General features: G+C 44.6%; 1 protein-coding gene across 4 annotated transcripts in view; it reads left to right on the top strand.

The window, feature by feature from the left end:
- Window positions 1-19,718, top strand: part of ILDR1 (immunoglobulin like domain containing receptor 1) — a 40,569-nt gene that overhangs the window by 11,737 nt on the left and 9,114 nt on the right. For 2 of the 4 annotated variants that reach the window (XR_006787117.1, XM_045850765.1), the window contains exons 2-7: window positions 2,428-2,598; window positions 3,952-4,101; window positions 7,946-8,065; window positions 8,340-8,486; window positions 15,907-16,038; window positions 16,249-17,096. Coding sequence is in view for 3 of the 4 variants with exons in the window: in XM_045850765.1 (XP_045706721.1) it covers window positions 2,428-2,598; window positions 3,952-4,101; window positions 7,946-8,065; window positions 8,340-8,486; window positions 15,907-16,038; window positions 16,249-17,096 (1,568 nt within the window). In the remaining variant the exon portion in view is untranslated. The remainder of the gene's footprint in view (window positions 1-2,427; window positions 2,599-3,951; window positions 4,102-7,945; window positions 8,066-8,339; window positions 8,487-15,906; window positions 16,039-16,248; window positions 17,097-19,718) is intronic. The other 2 variants (XM_045850766.1, XM_045850767.1) reach the window with 2 other exon arrangements.

The raw sequence follows: 19,718 nt of genomic DNA, 5'->3' as shown, positions 1-19,718 counted from the left end.
GTTCTTTTTTCATTAACAGCTGAATAAGGAAGTCACCCATCTTCCTAAAAACACCACTGTCACCCTATTACTGTTCTTCAGAAAAACCTTCAGTGATTATCTATTAACTGGAAATAGGCATTGGAGTGTGATGTATTCCATCTCCCCACCTTCTGGCCACCATTACCAGCACCACCTAATTTATCCCTTCTGTCTCCCATTAAGCCAGAGCCGCCAGCTAGGTTGGTGCCCTCCAGGCTCCCCAAGTAATTGCCCCTTCCTGCTAAGGGCCTTTGCTCATCTTCCATCCTGACACGACGAGTTCTCTGCCTTCTGTTTCTCATGTGTAATGTTTATCCTCTTTGAGTTTTAGAGTCTAGCCTAAATCTCTTCCTTTATGAAGTCTCCCCTGCCCACAGGTCTCCCCTACACTTCTGTAGACCCTTTCACCAGCACAGCTGTCACAGGCACATCCTCATTTACAGCCCTGGAGTTGGCTCGGGTCATTTCTGGGGGCCATTGCTTGTCCTGAGCAGCATTTGGCTCTCCATGGACGTGAGAAGAGTGGGTGCAGGTGTCCATCATAAGCCTCAGCAGACTATCTTATGTGGGCTGTGTCCAGAAGGTGAGGCAGGAGCCAGAACCAATGGATTTGGCTCTTGAGTCAGGCCCACCCAGCTGCTCTGTCATGCGTGTCTATATTTGTTTTGTTTGTGAAAGCAACTCAGTTGAAATAAAGTCAGTTCCACCTGAGAACCCCAACTTGAACCTCTTTCTCCTTGGCTCTTGTAATAAAGGAAGGAGAGAAAGAGACTCAAACAGTGATGCTAACATGGCAGTGTATGTGCCAGGCACTGAGCCAAGCATTGGATGTGGATTATTTCATTGAATTCTTGCAAGGACCTGATAAAGTTAGTATTATTATCATCTCCACTTATAGTTAAGGAAACACAGACTCACTGAGAGGAAATAACTTGCCCAATGTCTAAGTAGTAAAGTTTGATTTGAACCAAGTTATAGCTGAGTCCAAATCCTAGGTTGGATTTTTTTTAACCTAGTTTACACCATTTTTTCGCAAAATATGGTGCCAGAGCAATAGCATCAACATCTCCTGAAAATTTATTAGAAATGTAAGCCCTTGGGCCCCACCCAAATTCTACTGAATCAGAAACTCCTGTTGACATTGATCTGGGCTGTCTCCAGTCTTCGTGGTAGTGTATGCTCAGGTTTGACTACTCCCACTCCACACGAACCCTCCCATGAGAAGATCCCCTATAATCTGGCCTAGAAACCATATTGACATAGGAACATTAAAGATGCCAATTATGTGTGGCCCTCTAACTGCCAAAGTCCCATCTGACTTCTCTGTGCCATCTGGTTCCTCATCAAGGCAGACCTGGAGTACGTCTCTCTCTTTGGAAGGTAAGAGGAGGGAGACTTTTAATTCCTTCAAGTCTTTCTTGATTAAATTTGTCACAGTCTGATCTTTTTCTTTCATTTGCTTTATGCTTATGTTGACCTATGCTGCTCTTATTCACTGGTTAACGTATTTTTGGTTGTTCATTTCATCATTTATTCAACAGACATTTTTTGGTGCCAAGGAGGTGATAGGCACAATATGAGGTGCTAGGATTTGAACAGTGAGTTAGAAACAAAATCAGTCAGCTTTCTTGGAGCCTATAGTAAACAGGCCATCAGCAAGAAGTGTGAAAATGCTTCCTTAAGGTAAGATGAGGCACTTTGAGAAAACAGAGGGAGGCCCCTTTCCCAGATTTGCAGTCAGGCCAGGCTTCTTGAGGAGGGGAGGGCGCAGCTGAAGACTCGAGGAATAAATAGTAATTAATCTGGCAAAGGGAGTAGAATGGCGGCCAGTGATAAGGAAGAGCATTCCAGCTGAGAAATCCACATGTAGCAAGACCTGGAGAAGACAGCAATCCCAGCATGGAAAGGACTGAAGCAAGTTCAGAGTGGCCAAACTCTGAGTGTAAGGTAGCGCGTGAATGGAGATGAGGCAGGAGAGAAAGGCTGAAGGCAGACTGACCAGCCTTATAGGCCTCATTGTGGTGGAATTTATCCTTAGCTAAATGGGAAAATATTTTTAGAAGAGAGTGATGTGAAAATATTCGTATTCACAAGGTCACTCTAGTACAAATATTGCCTTATTTTAATACAATTTCTTTATCGTTGTGTGTGTTATCACCATCGATGGACAGATGGACCTTGAGCTCCTTGGAAGTTGGCCTTGAACTTTTTCTCCACTGTTTTCCCCATTGTCTGTGCAGTTTTTTACCCAGGCCAAGTAAGAACTTAGACTCCGCCTGTGAGCTCCCAAGCAGTCAGGCAGTTTGTGTGTTCATTTGCATAGCCTTTGTTACCCCACGCAGAGAAGTAGGTCACCTCTCAGAGATCTGGTCTGCCTGCAGCATTGTCTCCTGCTCTTGGCTTCAGGGTGCCTGTCCTTGTTGGTGACAGTCCAGCACACAGAACGCTATGTCACCCTGTTTGCCTCCGTCGTCCTCAAATGTGACTACACCACCTCTGCCCAGCTCCAGGACGTGGTAGTGACGTGGCGCTTCAAGTCCTTCTGCAAGGATCCCATCTTTGACTACTACTCTGCGTGTGAGTGCCCTCTCCCTCTGCCTCTGCCCGGGTCCCTCTCTGAAGTATTGCTGTTAGTCTGTAGGAATTATTTAGGATCACCAATCCTCGTTAGTGAGAAGAAGCTCCAAAGATCATTTAATGTATTCTCATTTATGGGTAAGCACACTGAGCCCAGGCGGATGAATGAACTTACTGAAGGTCACATACTATTTTATTTATTTAAAAATTCATATCCCACCTTATTCTAAAAAGACTTAAGGCAGCTCAGACATCAAGCAAAGGACAGAGTAAGTTCTGCCTCCTAGTCCATGCCAGCACACTGAGATGAGGATGTAGATCTGCCCCTTATCACCCCTACCCCTAGAATGCTGACAAGAAGATCCTTTATATTCCCCAGGGTGCATGAGGAATGATCATTTGTGAACCTTGTGCCCACTGCCATGTTCAACACTGTGGTCAGCCTTTCTGGTAGACAGTCATTCCTCTACTGTCTAAATACTGATGCAGAGCTGCACCGAAGCCCCCAGGAAGCACATTTGTTGTTTGACATCTCTGAGATCCACAATTCTCCTATGTTCAGCCAAATCCTATCTCTAAGTGACAGTTTCCCCACTCATGTCAATTCTGCTGTCTGGAACCAAAACTCTTATTAGCTGCCCACCTCTGCTGCTCTTAAAGAACAAAGGAACCTAGATACTCACAGTCAGCCTGGGACAATTAACCTTGTAGAAATTTTGGGAACAGAAGTGCACACCCTGTTTGTAGGCAGGAAGAGAGCTTCCTGAGATGAGAAAAGGAGGGGGAGGCATCAACTTTACCTCCTTTAGTTCTACTAATGCCTCACAATATGAACCCCAAAACCTAACTGAGCTACCCACAGAGTTTGATGTCCCCCCAAGAAACCCTCCCTCTCTAAATTGAGGCATTGTTTCCTGGGGGTTCCTCATAAAATGCCTGGGTTAAGCGAGGAGGTAGGAGAGACTAGGGTAGTAGACGTTTGCCCCAGCAGATTTAGCAGCTCTCAAACTTTGTACTGTATGGGCAGATGGATGAACCCTATGAGAGCAGAGTCTGGGTCAACTGAAAATGAGACAAAGGAAGTTGGGATGGGAGAACAGGGGATGCAGCCAGGATTTGGAAATGGTGGCCTATTGGGTGGGTCTGGAGCCTCACTGCTCAAGGTGTTGCTCATTGGTATCATTTAGGAGCTTATTATAAATGCAGAATTTCTGCTTCTCATTCCAGACCTACAGAATCAGAATCTTCATGTTTAACAAAACTCCCTGGGGACACATAGGCTCACAGTAAGGGCACCTTTCTTCTTGGGAATTCCCCATCACTGTGTGACTTGGGTGTGTCCTCTTTCCTCAGCATACCAGGCAGCTTTGTCCCTGGGCCAGGACCCTTCCAATGACTGCAACGACAGCCAACGGGAGGTTCGCATTGTGGCCCAGAGGCGGGGTCAGAATGAGCCTGTGCTTGGGGTAGATTACCGGCAGCGCAAGATCACCATCCAGAACCGTGAGTGTGGGGGAGGTGGCAGGGGACTGAGGGTGGCAGTGGTGCAGACACCAGGCTGAGTCATTGTGGGGATTTCCCTTTTTCTCTGCTGCCTGATGATCTCCTTGGTCCCTACCATTGTTTGAGTAAAATGCCAGATATACAGAATGCGCTGCATCATCTGAAGTCACTTCTTTGGAAGTTGGTCTCTGGATGAGCATTAGCTAAAGGTCTGGGAGTGGATGGTTTCCTTAGCTTCCCTGAGATTCAGGGCTAAGGTGTAGATGAGGCTCTTTGACTCCTTCTACGAATTGCTCCCAGAGCCTGCTAGAACCCAGGCTCCTGAGTTTCCCTCTGGTCATGCCTGTTATACATATCCAAGAAAACAGAGCCTTCCAAGTAGATGACCACCTTGAGACCAGCAGCCTCCACTGGTACAAAAAAGAGCATTGGACTTAGAGTCAAAACACCTGGCTGAGTGTTCCGTCACTTCCACATAATGGCTCAGTGAGCAGTGGCAGATATTTTCTCCAGCTTCTGTTACCTCCTCTGAAAGATGAGCATAATGGTCTCTGTCTCCCCACACTGAAGTGAATATCAAATGTGGTATCTGAGAGCCATATCTAAAGCATATCTATTCTTTGGGCCCAGTACAGGGAGTGGTGATTAGACTCAGGTGTGAGTCCTCATTCTGCACTTACGGAGTGTGTGAACTTGGGCAAGTCCCTTCAATTTTTTTGGCCTCAATTTCTATTAAGTGAAACTTGACAACAGTACCTGGGGACTTGTCCGGATTGAGACTATGAGTAAAGCACTTAGCAAACAGTAATTGTGCAGCGAAGTTTAGTTATGATCACTCAGCATACTTTTGGATGGATGGGTTAGCACTCCACATTGCTATCTTTTAATTCAGGATTAGTGTGATGGGTTATTGGCACAAAATTCAGGGCCAATTTCAGTGAGCTTTGTGTGCTGTGTTACATAAACATTTGCTGGTTAAAAAGAAAAAAAGGATGGGGGGAATACTCAGGGTACCCATAGCAACAATGTGGAGAAATCAGTCAATGTTCTGTGACCATTTAGGAGTAGATCATTTAAAGGGAGCCAGTGTGCCCTGGCTAGTGTGGCTCATTTGTTTGGAATGTTGTCCTGTAAGGGTTGAGGGTTCAATTTCTGGTCAGGGCACATACCTGGGTTGCAGGTTCCATCCCCAGTCCAGGTGCACATGGTAACCAATTGATGCTTCTGTCTCAAATCAACGTTTCTCTGTCATTCTTCCTCTCCTTCCCTCTCTCTCTAAAAGTATTAAAAAATAAATGTCCTCGGTGAGGATTAAAAATAATACTAATAAAATAAAGACAGTTTAACAATTGCCTTTCAACTTTGTTTCTAATACTTTGACTTAAGTCTGATCCTTTTACATTCAACTTCTGATTTCCGTAATCTGTGCTTGAACTCCTGGCTGCAGGGAACATCTGTCCTTTTCCAGTCTTCAGGGGCATTCTCAAAGATTCGGGGTGGTTCCACTTTCTCCAGAGCCCACAGAATTAGCTCTGATATGACTCAGGTTTAAAGTCTCTTTAATAGCAAGTCTCCTATACAGTTTTTGAAGGTTGAAAGTTCCCATAGGTGATAGTCCCTACTTTATTGTCTTCTTTTTTCTAATTGTGAGTGGTGTTGTCTACTACCTCCACTCCCAATCAACCACTTGGGATCAGACTCGGGCTCTTTCTTACTCCCATGGGAAAGTGGTATGTCTCCTTGGTTTTCATTTTTACCTCTAAGTGACAGATGTCGCTTGTGACATCTGGAGCTCTTGTTTTCTGATGCCTTTCTGCGCATGTCTGTGCTGTATGAGACGACCCTGTCAAATCCTGTCAAATGATCCAAGAACTGTCTTGGATCATTTAAAATGTTAACATATTTAAATGTCCTCATTACTCTGACACCCATAAGCAATCCTTAATGTCACTAATAAAAATTGGGGCAGATTTATAATATGTATTAACCTTTGAGGGGGAATTTCCCCCAAAGCATTTTCACCATTCTTCCAAATCTGTGGTAAGCTTGTTTCTGGGAAAGGTAGTGGGTTTGGAAAATCACGGGTAGGAACAAATTGTAGGGATTGACGTAAAAAGAGAAGGAAACAGAAGTCCAGGTTAGCTCCAATGTTGCATGACCTCGCATTTTTGTTTCATTTCCTCAATAAACATTTCTTGACAAACAAATGATAAAGAATTGCAGATACACAGATGTTTACTAGACTTATCATGGTGATCACTTCATATGGTGTATACATGTTAAATCACTGTTGTATATATGAAACTTATACAATATTGTATGCCAACTATATTTTAATTAAAAGAAATTTTTTTAAAGAATTGCAGCTATGACTGTCAACTAAACAGGAGCAAGTCTGTAATGCTAAGGTCCTGAAGAATTTGGAGGTGGCCCCTAGTATTTACCATGGCTAAAATAGAGGGGACATGGAGGCTGCCTTGATGCCTCTGAGTGGACTTTAAGTCCTTTTAGGACAGAAACGGGGCTTCTTCCTCTTCAGATCTCCCACATTTCCTCTTGAGATCTTCCGCAGTATCTGACATAGTGCTGGACCCACAGAGGGTCTTCAGTGAGCATTTGTTGCATTTGCTAAACTTGAACATATCATTCATCCACCTTAGGGAGGTAGCATAGCACTTGGTGCTCATGAGAATGAAAATTCTTTTTTTGAGTAACAATTACTCTTAAAATATTTGCATTTCAACCCTCCTATTCAGGCTTATCTCATAATCTATCCCTTCAAGAGTCAGAGGTATCTCTTTGCAGGTGGCAAGGAATCCAGGCTGTGGCATTTTCTACCTCATTTGGAGAGGACATTAGAGCTCAGTGGTTAAAAGTACCAAGTGTGAGGCAAGGAGGCAGGGGCTTGAACCTACCTCTGCTAAGTATCATCTCTCTGTTGTTAGACTAGTTTCTTAGCCTCCCAGAGAAGGCCAAGGCCTACTATGCCTTGGTTTCTTCATCTGAATGCAGCTAATAATTGCACCCACTGTATCAGGATTAAGTTTGATTGTCAGTAAGCAGAAGCCTTTAAACAGGAAGTGACTGTGACATTAGTGACTTAAACATTAGTGACTTAAACAGGAAGGTTTATTTCTTCTCATGTATAAATTTGAAGATAGACAATCCTGAACTAGTATGGTGGCTCTCTTCCATTAAATCCTCAGGGACCCAAGCTCCTTCCAGTTCACCAAGAATATCACTTTCTTCCTCAGGGTCCAAGATTGCCGCCATCACAGTTGCTTTCCAGACAACAGAGTAGAAGAAGAAATGAAGAACCAAAAAAAAAGGGGCAAAGGTGTTCCCAGACTGTTTTTAAGAAAGTTCTTGAGAGTCATCATGTAACACCACTACTTACATTCCATCTGCCAGAACTGAGTCACATGTCCATTCCCATCAGTAAGAGAGAATGGGAAATATTGACTTTATTCTGGATGGCCACATACATGACCAGAAATTCTATGACTGTGAAAGAAAGGGAGAATAGACATTGGGAGACAAGTGGTAATCTCTACCACACCCACTTAGAGAATTGTGGTGAGAATTAAATGAGGTGATGCATCCAAAATCCTTTCAAGATACCTTGTAGGGCTCAATGTATGATCCGTTCTACCATCATGCTACCATCATGATACTGTTTGGAGAAAGTGGAAAGTCTCGAAAGAAGGAATTGAGATCTTTGAACTACAAGAGGCCCTCTTAGGATGCGGAAGGACAATGCTAAGTAGGGTCTTGACACTATCATAGGTCACAAATCATTTCCCTCTCCTTTAATCAGTGGCACTTTCTCCCCCGTTTCTTGCAGGAGCAGATCTTGTGATTAATGAAGTGATGTGGTGGGACCATGGAGTGTATTATTGCACTATTGAGGCTCCAGGGGACACATCAGGTGACCCAGATAAGGAGGTGAAGCTCATTGTGCTGCGTAAGTGCTGCAGGAACTTTCTACTTTTCCACCCCATCCTGACAATTTTTTCCATATAGAAAAAAAAAAAGGCAAAAAGCAGAAACAGGCAAGCCCAGGTTTGCCAACCTCTGAAGTTCCCTTACCAAAGCTAAACTTTTATTGCTTTCTGTAGTATATTGCTTAACCTTAAATTGTGGGTCAAAAGCTGTATTTATTAGACCTCTAGGGTATTAGAACTGGGAACATGCCCCTGTATATTTAGTTCAGCCCCTGCTTGGCTTCTCCCCCGCAGACTGGCTGACGGTGATCTTCATCATTATGGGAGCCCTCCTCCTGCTCCTGCTGATTGGAGTGTGCTGGTGCCAGTGCTGTCCTCAGTATTGCTGCTGCTATGTCCGCTGCCCCTGCTGTCCCAATCGCTGCTGCTGCCCCGAGGAAGGTGAGAGCAGGTAGACAAGCAGTGCGATGGGATGCTGCTGGTGCCTGGTGCCCCAAACAGATCAGATTCAAAACCTTGTATTCTTCCAGGTTCTCATATATGACCTTCTCCCATCACAGATTTAGGGATCTTTGGCCTCAGCTCAGAAAATGATGCTTGGGCAAACTACAGAGTCAAGTGAAAGGACTTTTTCCTGGCCTCATTTGAGCCTGTCTAAGGCCTTTTCAGATGGATGTGCCTACTGATGGCATATCATTTGTGGCTCTGATATCCCTGTGCTTCACTTATGATCCTGGCACTGACCTTGCTTGACCATGAAGTAGCTGAAGGGAGTGGTTTAAATGTAGCAGTGAGACCCCTGGCTGGGTGACTCAGTTGGTTGGAGCATCGTCCTATACACCAAAAGGTTGTTGGTTTGATCTCCAGTCAGGGCACACACCTACTTCATGGGTTTTGTCCCCGGTTGGGATGTGTACGGGAGGCAACCATTCAGTGTTTCTCTCTCACGTCAGTGTTTCTTTTTCTTTCTGTTCCTCTCTCTGCCTCTCTCCCTCTCTCAAATCAATAAACATATCGTCAGGTGAGTATAAATAAACAAATAAATGCAGCAGTGAAGAGAGGAGCCCGCTCCTTAGAGATGACTTGAAAAGAGCAGGTTAAAGGAAAGAGGTGTTAGAACAGTGGTTCTTAAACTTAAGAATCACCTAGAAGGCTTATTAAAGCTTAATTGCTAGCTTCACCTCTGGAGTTTCTGACTTAATTGGTCTGGGGTGGGCCTGAGAGTCTGCGTTTATCAGAAGTTCCTGGGTGATGTGATGTTGCTGGTCTGGAGGCCACACTTTGTGAATGTCTGTGTTAGGGGAAGGGAAGAGGGAGTGGGAGAATATCGTGCTCTTATTGTGATCTTTCTTTAGTCTGAAATTTGACTTTTTAAAAATTTATTTATTTATGTATTTATTTATTTTTAGAGAAAAGAGGGAGAAAGTGAGGAAGAGAAACGTCTTCGTGCAAGAGAAACATTGATCAGTCACCTCTCCCATACCCCCAGTCAAGGGTCCGGCCTGCAACTCAGGCACCTGCCCCAACTGGGATCTGAACCAATGACTGTTTGGTCTGTGACATGATGCCCAAGCCACTGAGCTACACTAGTCAGGGCTGACATTTGATTTTTTAAAACAGAATTATGACATGCCCTAAACAATTTGGCTGCAGGATGCATGGTGAAGATAAAAGAATAATGAATTATTGTACAATAATCTTTTCTTAGTAGATATCTGGAGTAGAATTAGCTTCTTTTCATGGAAGGGGTATTTGTGTTTTTAAAATAACAAAAATATTTCCTTTTCCTGATAAGTATTACGTTGTAGAAAGTTTTAGAAATTCTGGAATATGTACAGACTAATCTTAGTATCCAAAGATAGACACTCTTATCATTTTGGTCCTTTTGAAAGGGAATTTTTAAAAGGGGAAAATAAGGAATTGCCTCTTAAGATGGAAACAAAACCTAATCTACAGTGTCAAGAAGGTCAATGGTCTAAGTCTGGTTTCAGGCCTGTGTTCTGAGGTTGCTGTCTTACAGGAAAAGAGAACTAACTTTTATTGGATGTTTGGGCTGTGTAGGCCCTTTGCATATATTTCCCTATTGAACCTTCACAACCCTAGAAGGCAGGTATCATCACTTTTTAACAGATGAGGTCACGGAAGGTCAGAGAAGTCACACAGTAAGTAGCAGTGGTAGCACAGTGTTTAATCCATGTTTATCTGACTTATAAGAGCTTGAATTTCCCACAGTAGAGCCTGCCACAACTTCTATGTGTAGATCACAATGGTTGGCTATAATACCAATAAACTTCTTAAAAAGGGGAAAAATAGCAGAAAACTCAATATTGGACTGTGGTGCTCCCTACCTTCAAGGAGACTCCAGAGGAGATGCCATGAAGAAGTCACTGTCGCTGGAGTAGTAATGTACAGGAAGAGATAAGGAAAACCATCTCAAAGCCTTATTAGAATCCCTAAATCAGTGGGACACTCAAAACAGGTAGAACTGAGGGCAAACCCTCCACAAATGATAGATGTATCCACTGTCGGTCAGCTGATAAATAGGTTCCCGGGGAGGGTAGTTCCTCCTAAGTGGTTAGAGTTCATTTAGAAGAACTGGTGAAGGCAAGAAATACAGTCCACAAATAAAGGTCCCTAGACTGGAGCAGATGAGGTCACTTCCGAAGTGAGTCACTGTCCTGAGAAGTTTGGTGACGAGAGGAGATTAAATGGAGGAGGCAGAAGTTGTTAGGAAAGCTCTTAGATAGAGAAGAATGTGTGTGTGTGTGTGTGTGTGTGTGTGTGACTTTTTTGTTTGGTTTTGTAAAAGAGAACCATAAGCATATTTGTAGGCCAAGACCCAAGGCTTATGGAAAATCAGTAAAGGGAGGTGAACACCAAGGAGTGATGGAGCCAATAGGAGTGATATCAGGCTTATGGTGAAATGACTACCTTTAGAAAAGAAAGGAAGCCCTGGCTGGCGTAGCTCAGTGGATTGAGCGCGGGCTGGGAACCAAAGTGTCCCAGGTTCGATTCCCAGCTAGGGTACATTACTGGGTTGCAGGCCATAACCCCCAGCAACCGCACAATGATGTCTCTCTCTCTCTCTCTCTCTCTCTCTCTCTCTCTCTCTCTCTCTCTCTCTCTCTCTCCCTCTCTCCCCCCACTCCCTTCCCTCCCTAAAAATAAATAAATAAAAATCTTAAAAAAAAAAGAAAAGAAAGGAAAGACAGCCTGACCTCTGAAGAGAGCAAGCAAGTCATTATAATATAGACAATGATTAAAATATAAGGGAGGAAGCTGAGGCAGATCACATTGGACAAATCAAACTTCCAGACACTGAAGAGAGCTTTAAGAATGATGTCAGTGGTTCTTGAATTTCTCTGACCACAGCCAACCTCCCTAACCTGCTCCACTTTCCAGTGAGAGTTAGTAGAGGAGAAAAATGAAAATGACACCACATTTCAGTAACTCTTTTTTAAAAAAGGTTTTGTTTATTTTTAGAGAGAGGGCAAGGGAGGGAGAAAAAGAGAGAGAGAAACATCAGTTGGTTATCTCTTGTACACACGCCAACTGGGGACCAGACCTGTAGCCCAAACACGTGCTCTGACTGGGAATTGAACCTGTGACCTTTTGCCTTTCAGGATAATGCCCAACCCACTGAGCCATACCAGTCAGGGCACATTTCATTAACTTTTGATAATTTACTTAGTACTAATAAACAACCAACAGTAGACATTAAAAATGAAAGTTATTGAAATGGAAACTTATTTTTTTCTGTGAGAACCAGAGAAACAGTTTTCATCCCTAGATCGTTTACTGGCCCTCCTCCCCACAGAACCTGTGGCACACCCTGCAGTAGGCCACAGGCCACAATGGAATCTCTGATCTGTGCCCCACACTGCCCCATCAGCCTCACAGGTGTGGGATGTGAGGCCTAGTGAGACTTTCTCACAAGTATACACTGTTAGTGGTAGAGCCTGGACTAGAACTAGGTCTCTTGATTCCTTACCCAGGGCTGGCTCCTCTTCCTCAACAAAGACGATATCATCAGCTGAAAATTCATGAGAAGGATAAGACATGAGAAATGGGATATGTTTAAACTGCTGCTCTCGACGAGGGAAGCAGGGTTGACAGATCAGTCAGGGAAAGTCAGGATGGGAAGAGGGCTACTTGAGGTCAGTTCCCCTACAGTGCAGTCAGCTCTAGCAGTGTGTGGCCAGGAAGCATGTGCTGGTAGTTCCCTAAAGCTGAGTGTGTAAGGGTTCAAAGGGTGTGGGATTCTAGAAAGCTCCTGAGGATGTTAATGAAATGACTAGCCAGTCAAGTCATATGGGCAACTGGTAATATGGGAAAAAGCAAAAGGACTGTGTGACTCTAGATCAAAAGAGGGCAAAGAGTGAGTTCTGTAAGAGTGGAAAAGAGGTAGTAAAGAATGGTAAGCAGTTACAAGCAAGTGCAGTTGGAGCTCTTCAGGGGAACCACAGATGATGCCCACAGATGACACTGGCTGCAGAAGACAAGAGGCGCAGGTCTCTGGGGGAGGGGGAGGTTTTGAGTGTCATTTCTATCAGGAAGGAGACATCTTAAAGAATATGCTCCAGGTTTTCCTGAGAAATGAAGATGAATGTGCATTGGGTGGTTTAGTCTCCAAATATGTACTTTTGTCTCCTATGGGATCTACAGCAAAAGAAGTAGCTTATTCTAATAATTTATTAAAACAGTGAGAGCCACTATTTGTTGACAGTCATATGTTAGGCACTTTTTGTGTATTACCTCACTTAACCTCAACAATCTGGTGAAGTAAGTATTACTCCTATCTCACATATGAGGAGACTTGGTTTAGACCCTCTGAAAACTCACTCAGCATCACACAGCTAGTACATGCTGGGATTCCAGTTAAGTCCATCTGACCCTCAAAGCTATGTGTAAGGAAACCTATCCCTGAGGATCATACTTTTCAAAAGGTTTTGAGGATCCTCAATAGTCAACTCCAATTTTACTCCCTGCATTAGAATGAGGGAACTTATTGAAAACAGATTTTCTTGCCTTGCATTAGACTGAAGGAGAGTTTCTGGGAAGTGGGACCCAGGCGTCTGCATTTTTAATCAGCTCATTAAAGGTGACCAAGGAAGACTTTACTCCACTGTGGTTCCGAGATAACTTTCTAGGAGTCTTTTGAAGCTGTGTTGCTTTCTCTGTGCTTCTTATTTTATTGCCTGTCTGATTCCCCTTTAGCTGAGCAGCAGAAAATCTTGATAGTTTATATGTCCCCATGGGGCTGTTTCCAGGGTCAGGATGGGCAAGGGAGAAGCTCAGAGGCTGTGTTTTCTACTGTTATTAGTTCCTGTGCATCAGGGAAGGGAGGACCACTGAGAAAAAAGGTGGTAGAAGCTAAGAAAGGAACAGATGGGTGACTCTCTGGAGTGTGTGAAAATTTGAACCAAATATCATGGAGGACCTGGAAGGATCCTTAGAGAGTTATCTGCACAGAGTCCATTTAACATTAAAGGTCATTAGGAGAGCCCTAGCAGAGTGGCATTGTTGATTGGAGCATCATCTGTTATAGCAAAACATTGTGGGTTCAACCCCTGGTCAGGGCACATGACTAGGTTGTGACCCTTGGGGGAAGCAACCAATCCATGTTCTCTCTCCTCCATTCTCCTTCCTTTTCTCCTTTCCCCTCCACTCCCCTCCCCTCTCCTCTGCTCTACCCCCCTCCCTTCTTCTCTGTGTAAAATCAATAAACAAATGCTCAGGTGAGGATTTTTTTAAAAATTAGAAAAGTATTTAGAGAGCAAGGAGTAAGCCTAATGCTCCCTTTCTCTCCTATTCAATTGGAGAGTAGGTGAAGAAAGTGGCCAAAAAGGGGAATGGAACCATTTAGAGTAGGGGTGTCCAACTCATTTTCACTGGTAGGGTGGTGGAGGGGTGGGCACATCAGCCTCAGGGTTGCTTTCAAAAGGCCAAATGTAATTTCGACTTTTTAACAGTTAAAAAGTAGTTATAATTTAGGACGGCCTAAAATTATTTTGGCCCTTTGGGGAATACTTTTAAGAGAGGAAGCCAGGAGTCAATTAGAGGCGCAGGGGATGTATAAGGTTGTTCCCAATGGAATCGGATGTCCCGGGTCTTGGGGGCAGGATTTTGAGGATTTTGAAAAGTGCAGAGATGAGCTGGAGAGAAATGAGGAGGTAGTGCTGAGCAAGGGTTTTTTGCTTCACAGAAATAAAGGAGTCTAGGGACTCGGTGATTTGGCAGAGAGAGTACAGACATGGGTGTCAGACACAGTGTCACACCCTGCCTCTGCCAGTCACCTACTGTTGGACTGTGGGCTGGGGAGGTAACCTCTAGGAGCCCAACTTCCTTATCTGATCCCACACTGAAGACTTCTCTGAGGACCAGTTAGCTTATGTAAAGTGGCACACATCATGCAGGGCATTGTGTATGCTGATGGTGGCACACACAGGGAGCTGGGGAGGCAGGTGTTGGCAAAAGCAGGAGGAAAGTACTGAGCATGTGGACTTGTCTTTGGAGGGTCTGGAGTGCTGTCCATTGTCTTGAAGGTGTAGCAGCTGGGTGAGCTGCTATGAGTTTGCATTCAATTTCCTCCAGGCTGGGCTGCGACTCACCACTAGGGCTGGAGCTCCAGACATTTCTGGGGCCTCTGGTACAACCACTTCCTGTTGTGCTGGAAGTTTTCTTCACACTGGAGACAAGCCACTGAGTAGCTGTCCAGGTGGCCTCAGCAAATCCTCTACCCTGTGCTGCTGGGTCCAAAATGCCTGCCTTCTTTCCCCTCTACTGTGGCAGAAGGAGGCTTCAGGCAGAGCCTGCTGTGTCAGGGGTGGCCTCAGGGCGTGGGAACCCAGGAGGAGGTGAGAGTGCCAGGCTGGGGGCCTGAGGCAGGCACTTCCTGCACTCAAACACACAAGCACACTTCCTACACACATGGGTAGTCAGGGACTTTGGGAGACGTGGCACTCATCAAAGTTACCTCGAAACAGAAATTCATGAACAAAAACAACCAAATGCTTTTGTTTTTAAGATTCACTCACTGTGGGTGGTGAGCTTCAGACCAACTGCACCGAGGGGACTAGAGTCACATTTCCATGGAAACCTTGTGCTGCTTTTTTGTTATTATTTTTGCCCTGATAGGAAATGGTATTTCCTTTGTCCCTTCTCTGTCTCACCCCACCCCTTAGAGATTCCCCACTATGTAGGGAAAACCCCAACACTTACTAAGGTCGAGGAGAAGGGTACAAAACGTCCACTGGATCCACTTCAGCTTTTTGCTTTCTCTTACCTTCCACTGGTTTTCTCCTACTGGGCCAGGGTACTAGCTAGAAACATTCTTTACCAGTAACTCTGCCCATTTACCTCAGCATCTACATCCTTCTCTTTTTGTTTTTCCACTCTGAATAGGCAGCCCTGAACTTCCCTGGCAGCCCCTGACTCACAGCCTCCTCTAAACTCTTGCATCTGTACCAGCTATATTTGGCCTGTGGCTGAAGACCTTGTTGGTCTGTGGCCTGAGAATTTACTGCCTGCTAATTACCATGTATGTCCCTATACATTATAGGTGACCTTGGGAATGGGCAGGATGATGAAATGTTTTCAAGATTAGGAAGTCAGTTTTAAGAGTATACTCACCAGAGGTGCGGGAATCGCAGTCTTGCCAAAAGAATTTATTCCCAGTTCATTCCCAGAGAAACAATTGATTCCTACTCCTTTGCCTCTAACTCCCATGCAAGATAGTTCATAATGAACTTTGAGGAGGGGAACTGGCCTTCTGGCAAGGCTGCTGGGCAGTGAGAAGTGAAGTGGGGGATGTGGGCCTTGCCCTGGGTAAGTGTCTGCATTTTACCTTTTCCCCCTACAGCCCTGGCCCGCCACCGCCGCATGAAGCAGGCTCAGGCCCTAGGCCCTCAGATGATGGAAAAACCCCTGTACTGGGGGGCGGACAGAAGCTCCCAGTTTTCATCTTATCCAATGAACCAACTGCTGCAGCGAGGTAAACCTTGCCAGAGATTTAGGGTGGGAGAGGGCAAGGGTAGGAACATGGGCTGCCTCAGGCCTTTTTGACCAATATGGAGGGTGTGTATATGGTTGAGGGTGGGAGGGATGGACACAAACTAAATAATGTGGCCTTTTGGTGTCCCAGTTCTGAGGAGCACGCTGTGGGTCAGCTTTTCTCCAAATTCTTATCCTTGTCTTCATACAGATTTGTCCCTGCAATCCAGCCTCCCACAGATGCCAATGACCCAGACCGCTGCTCACCCTCCCATCACCAATGGTGTCCTGGAGTATTTGGAGAAAGAGTTGCGGAATTTCAACCCGGCCCTACCCCTGACCCCTGACCTCAAAGCCATATCTGGCCAACCCCACAGTATGCTGTCCTCCCTGGGCTCGGAGGTTGTGGAACGCAGAATCATCCGCCTGCCCCCACTGATCAGACACCTGCCATCTTCTCAGAGGACCAGCAACTCCTCCCGCCAGCAATGGCTTCCCCCAGTTTCTCCAGGACCCTGGCATTTGAGCGAGGAGAGAAGGCAGCACCACCTCTCTGAGTTCCACCAGGAGCTCCAGGACCGGGAGCCTAAGCGATGGGCATTGGAACGAAGGGAGCTGGACCAGCTTCGGGGTGGAAGGCACCGCAGCTCCAGGCTGAACACATCTCCCATGCCCTGGTCAGATGGGGAAAGCCTCAGCGAAGGCCCTTCATCCAGTGAGGACCGCTGGCAGTGGCTCAACCACCTGCCCCTCCGGAGCCAGAGGAGCCGGAGCCGGAGCCGGAGCCGTTACCTAGACAGACCCCGCAGGCCCAGCCCCCGGGAGAGCACCCACAGGCACCAGACACGCAGGCACCGCAGCTACTCCCCTCCCCTGCCCTCAGGCCTCAGTTCTTGGAGCTCTGAAGAGGAGAAGGAGAGGCAACCCCGGAGCTGGGGGGCCCACCGCCGTCGTTCCCACTCCCCAAACTGGCCTGAGGAGAAGCCACCCAGCTACCGCTCACTGGATGTCATCCCAGGCAAGAATGGCAGGAAAAAAGGGAATGTGGAGAGGCGCTCGGTGAGCTTGGGACATCCTGTTGAGGGTAGGGCGCGGTCAGAAGGGACTCCTCAGCCAGGCTTGGCCACAGCTGACAAGGTCACCTCACATACCACTGCTGAGGATACCTCTTCCCTGTTTTGCTCAGCTAGCCCTGTGGTGAGACACCTCTTACAGAGCTAGAAGGGACCTAGTGAGTGCAGAAGGCAGGTGAGGTGCTGGATGCTTACAAAAGGCTTTCTCATCTTCAGGTCCCTCCATTTCACAGATGAGGAAATGAGGCTCAGAATAATTAAGCACCAAGTGAGTAGTGGCGCCAGGACTTGAACACTGGTCTTGATGGCTGAAGCTTTACTTCCTGTCACAGCTGCTTTGCTTTACTTAGCAACTGTATTTCCATACCCCAAATTAGAACACGTGGTGTGACAGAGGATGTATGTGCTACTTCTGGCGCTTCAAGTCAGTGTGCAAGACCCTGTTGTAGTCAAAGGTGAGGTCCTCTGAAACCCCCACTCTCTTCCTGGGAAAGGATCATTGAACTGATCAACATAAGAAAAAAGATCAAATGTGATTCAAAACTTGAGGATTCTGTGAACAGGCAAGGTTATCACGGTACAGGTCAATTTATCAGCCTGAAAGTGTTGCTAAGAGGGATGTAGGCTTTTGGACCTCTGAATAGAAACCATTTTTTTTAAAAAGATGTAACTTTAAAAATCATTTCATAATTAATATACCCAAATGATGATATTCTTTTGAAGATTTTATTTATTTATTTTTAGGGAGAGCAGAAGGGAGAGAGAAAGACGGGGAGAAACATCCACGTGATGCAAACATATTGATCGGTTGCCTTTCCTATGAGCCCCGACCAGAGACCAAAACTGCAAACCTAGGCACATGCCCTGACTGGGAACCAAACTGGCAACCTTTGCTTTGCCGTATAACACAACTGAGCAACTGAGCAACTGAGCCACACTGGTCAGGGTGATGGTATTTTATTTTATTATTTTATTTTATTTTATTTATTTTATTTTATTTTTTATTTTATTTTATTTTATTTATTTTTTATTTATTTTATTTATTTTATTTGTATTTATTTATTTTGAATTTATTTTATTTTATTTTTTATTATTTTATTTTATATATTTTATTTTATTTTTATTATTTTATTTTATTTTATTATTTTATTATTTTATTTTATTATTTTGTTTTGTTTTATTTTATTTTTATTTAATTTAATTTCATTTTATTTTTTAGAGAGAGGGGAAAGGAGGCAGAAAGAAAGGGAGAGAAATATCAATATGTGGTTGCCTCTCACACACCCACAACTGGGGACCTGACTCGCAACCCAGGCATGTGCCCTGACTGGGAACTGAACCAGCAACACCTTGGTTCACAGGCCAGCACTCAATCCACTGAGCCATACCAGCCAGGGCAATGGTATTCTTTTAATGTCATTTTGCAAAGTTATGCTGTCACAACTCAAGATACTACAGGTATCTGAAGGTAGTATTTATGAACTACCTTCGGAGTCATCTTACAAGCTACGTAGAAAAATCTATTTCTCTATTTGTCCAGAATCCTTTTTCTGTTTTGATTCTGTTGACATAAAGGGATATGTAGCTCTAAGAGCAGTTCCCAAGGGGAGGGATATTATAGGAACAAGAATTTTAGTCTCACACACTTTGAAGCATATAGCACACATTTGGAAATGCAGATTCTGCTATAATTTGTTTAAAAACCAGTGCACACAGTGTGTGTGTACAAAGGAACAGATACCTATGAGCCACTATGCTGGTCTTTCTAGGGAAGCACCTTGGTGACAGTGATTTGTGAAGATGGCAGTGAAGGCCTGTAGACATTTCTGAAATAATCAATGACAATCACATCATATTCCCACAGATGTCCCATGAGAGAGGCAAAGACCAGTAATAATGAAAATTAGTAGTATCCTAGCTGATACTGTGCTACGGACATTTATGCTACACCTCATTTAATCCTTGTAACACTGGGTGAGATTTGTACTATTGACTTCACTTTACAGTAGGTACAACCCTTCCTCCTGTGTTAAATCCAGTAAGAAAATTACATCCTGAGGGAAAGCACAGGATCAGTTAGATCTGGGAAAACTGCTGTTACTTCAATTATAAAGTGACTAAACTGTCTCTGAACTTCATTTTAATAGAGAAATGCAATTTAAAAGCCAGCTTTGGGCCTTAACCCAAACCCTATTTTCTTTTAATTTCCTTCTTGTCTTTATTTTCTGCTAAGTTAAATTATGTGGTTTCTTTTAAGTTAGAGAAGGGTGAAAGGAATGCCAGTTATGTTCCAGACACTGGGGTAAGCCCTTTTCAAGCCTTATTTCATATAATCCTTTTAACAGCCAGGCGAGGTTCAGTGAGATGAAGGAACATGCTCAGAGTCATGCCGGCAACATGTAGCAAAGCCAGAATCTGAACAGTCCTCTGACTCTCAAACCTGTGCCCTTTTCAGTCATGCTGTGTGGGGCAGTGCTGTTTCCTGGTGACTTTATTTCTTCATTTTCTGAAAGCTTCCTTTATCATACAGATGTGCACAGCAATAATTCTACCACAAGTAAACCATATTTTTTATTGTAAAGTTGCTGGTGAGAGGCAAAGATTTCAC

This window comes from Phyllostomus hastatus, unplaced genomic scaffold, assembly GCF_019186645.2.
Source record: "Phyllostomus hastatus isolate PE091 unplaced genomic scaffold, TTU_PhHast_1.1 phas_contig_86, whole genome shotgun sequence".
NCBI classification, from domain to species: Eukaryota; Metazoa; Chordata; class Mammalia; order Chiroptera; family Phyllostomidae; genus Phyllostomus; species Phyllostomus hastatus.
The sequence above is the reverse complement of the archived record's forward strand: the minus strand, read 5'-3'. Positions and strand labels throughout refer to the sequence as shown.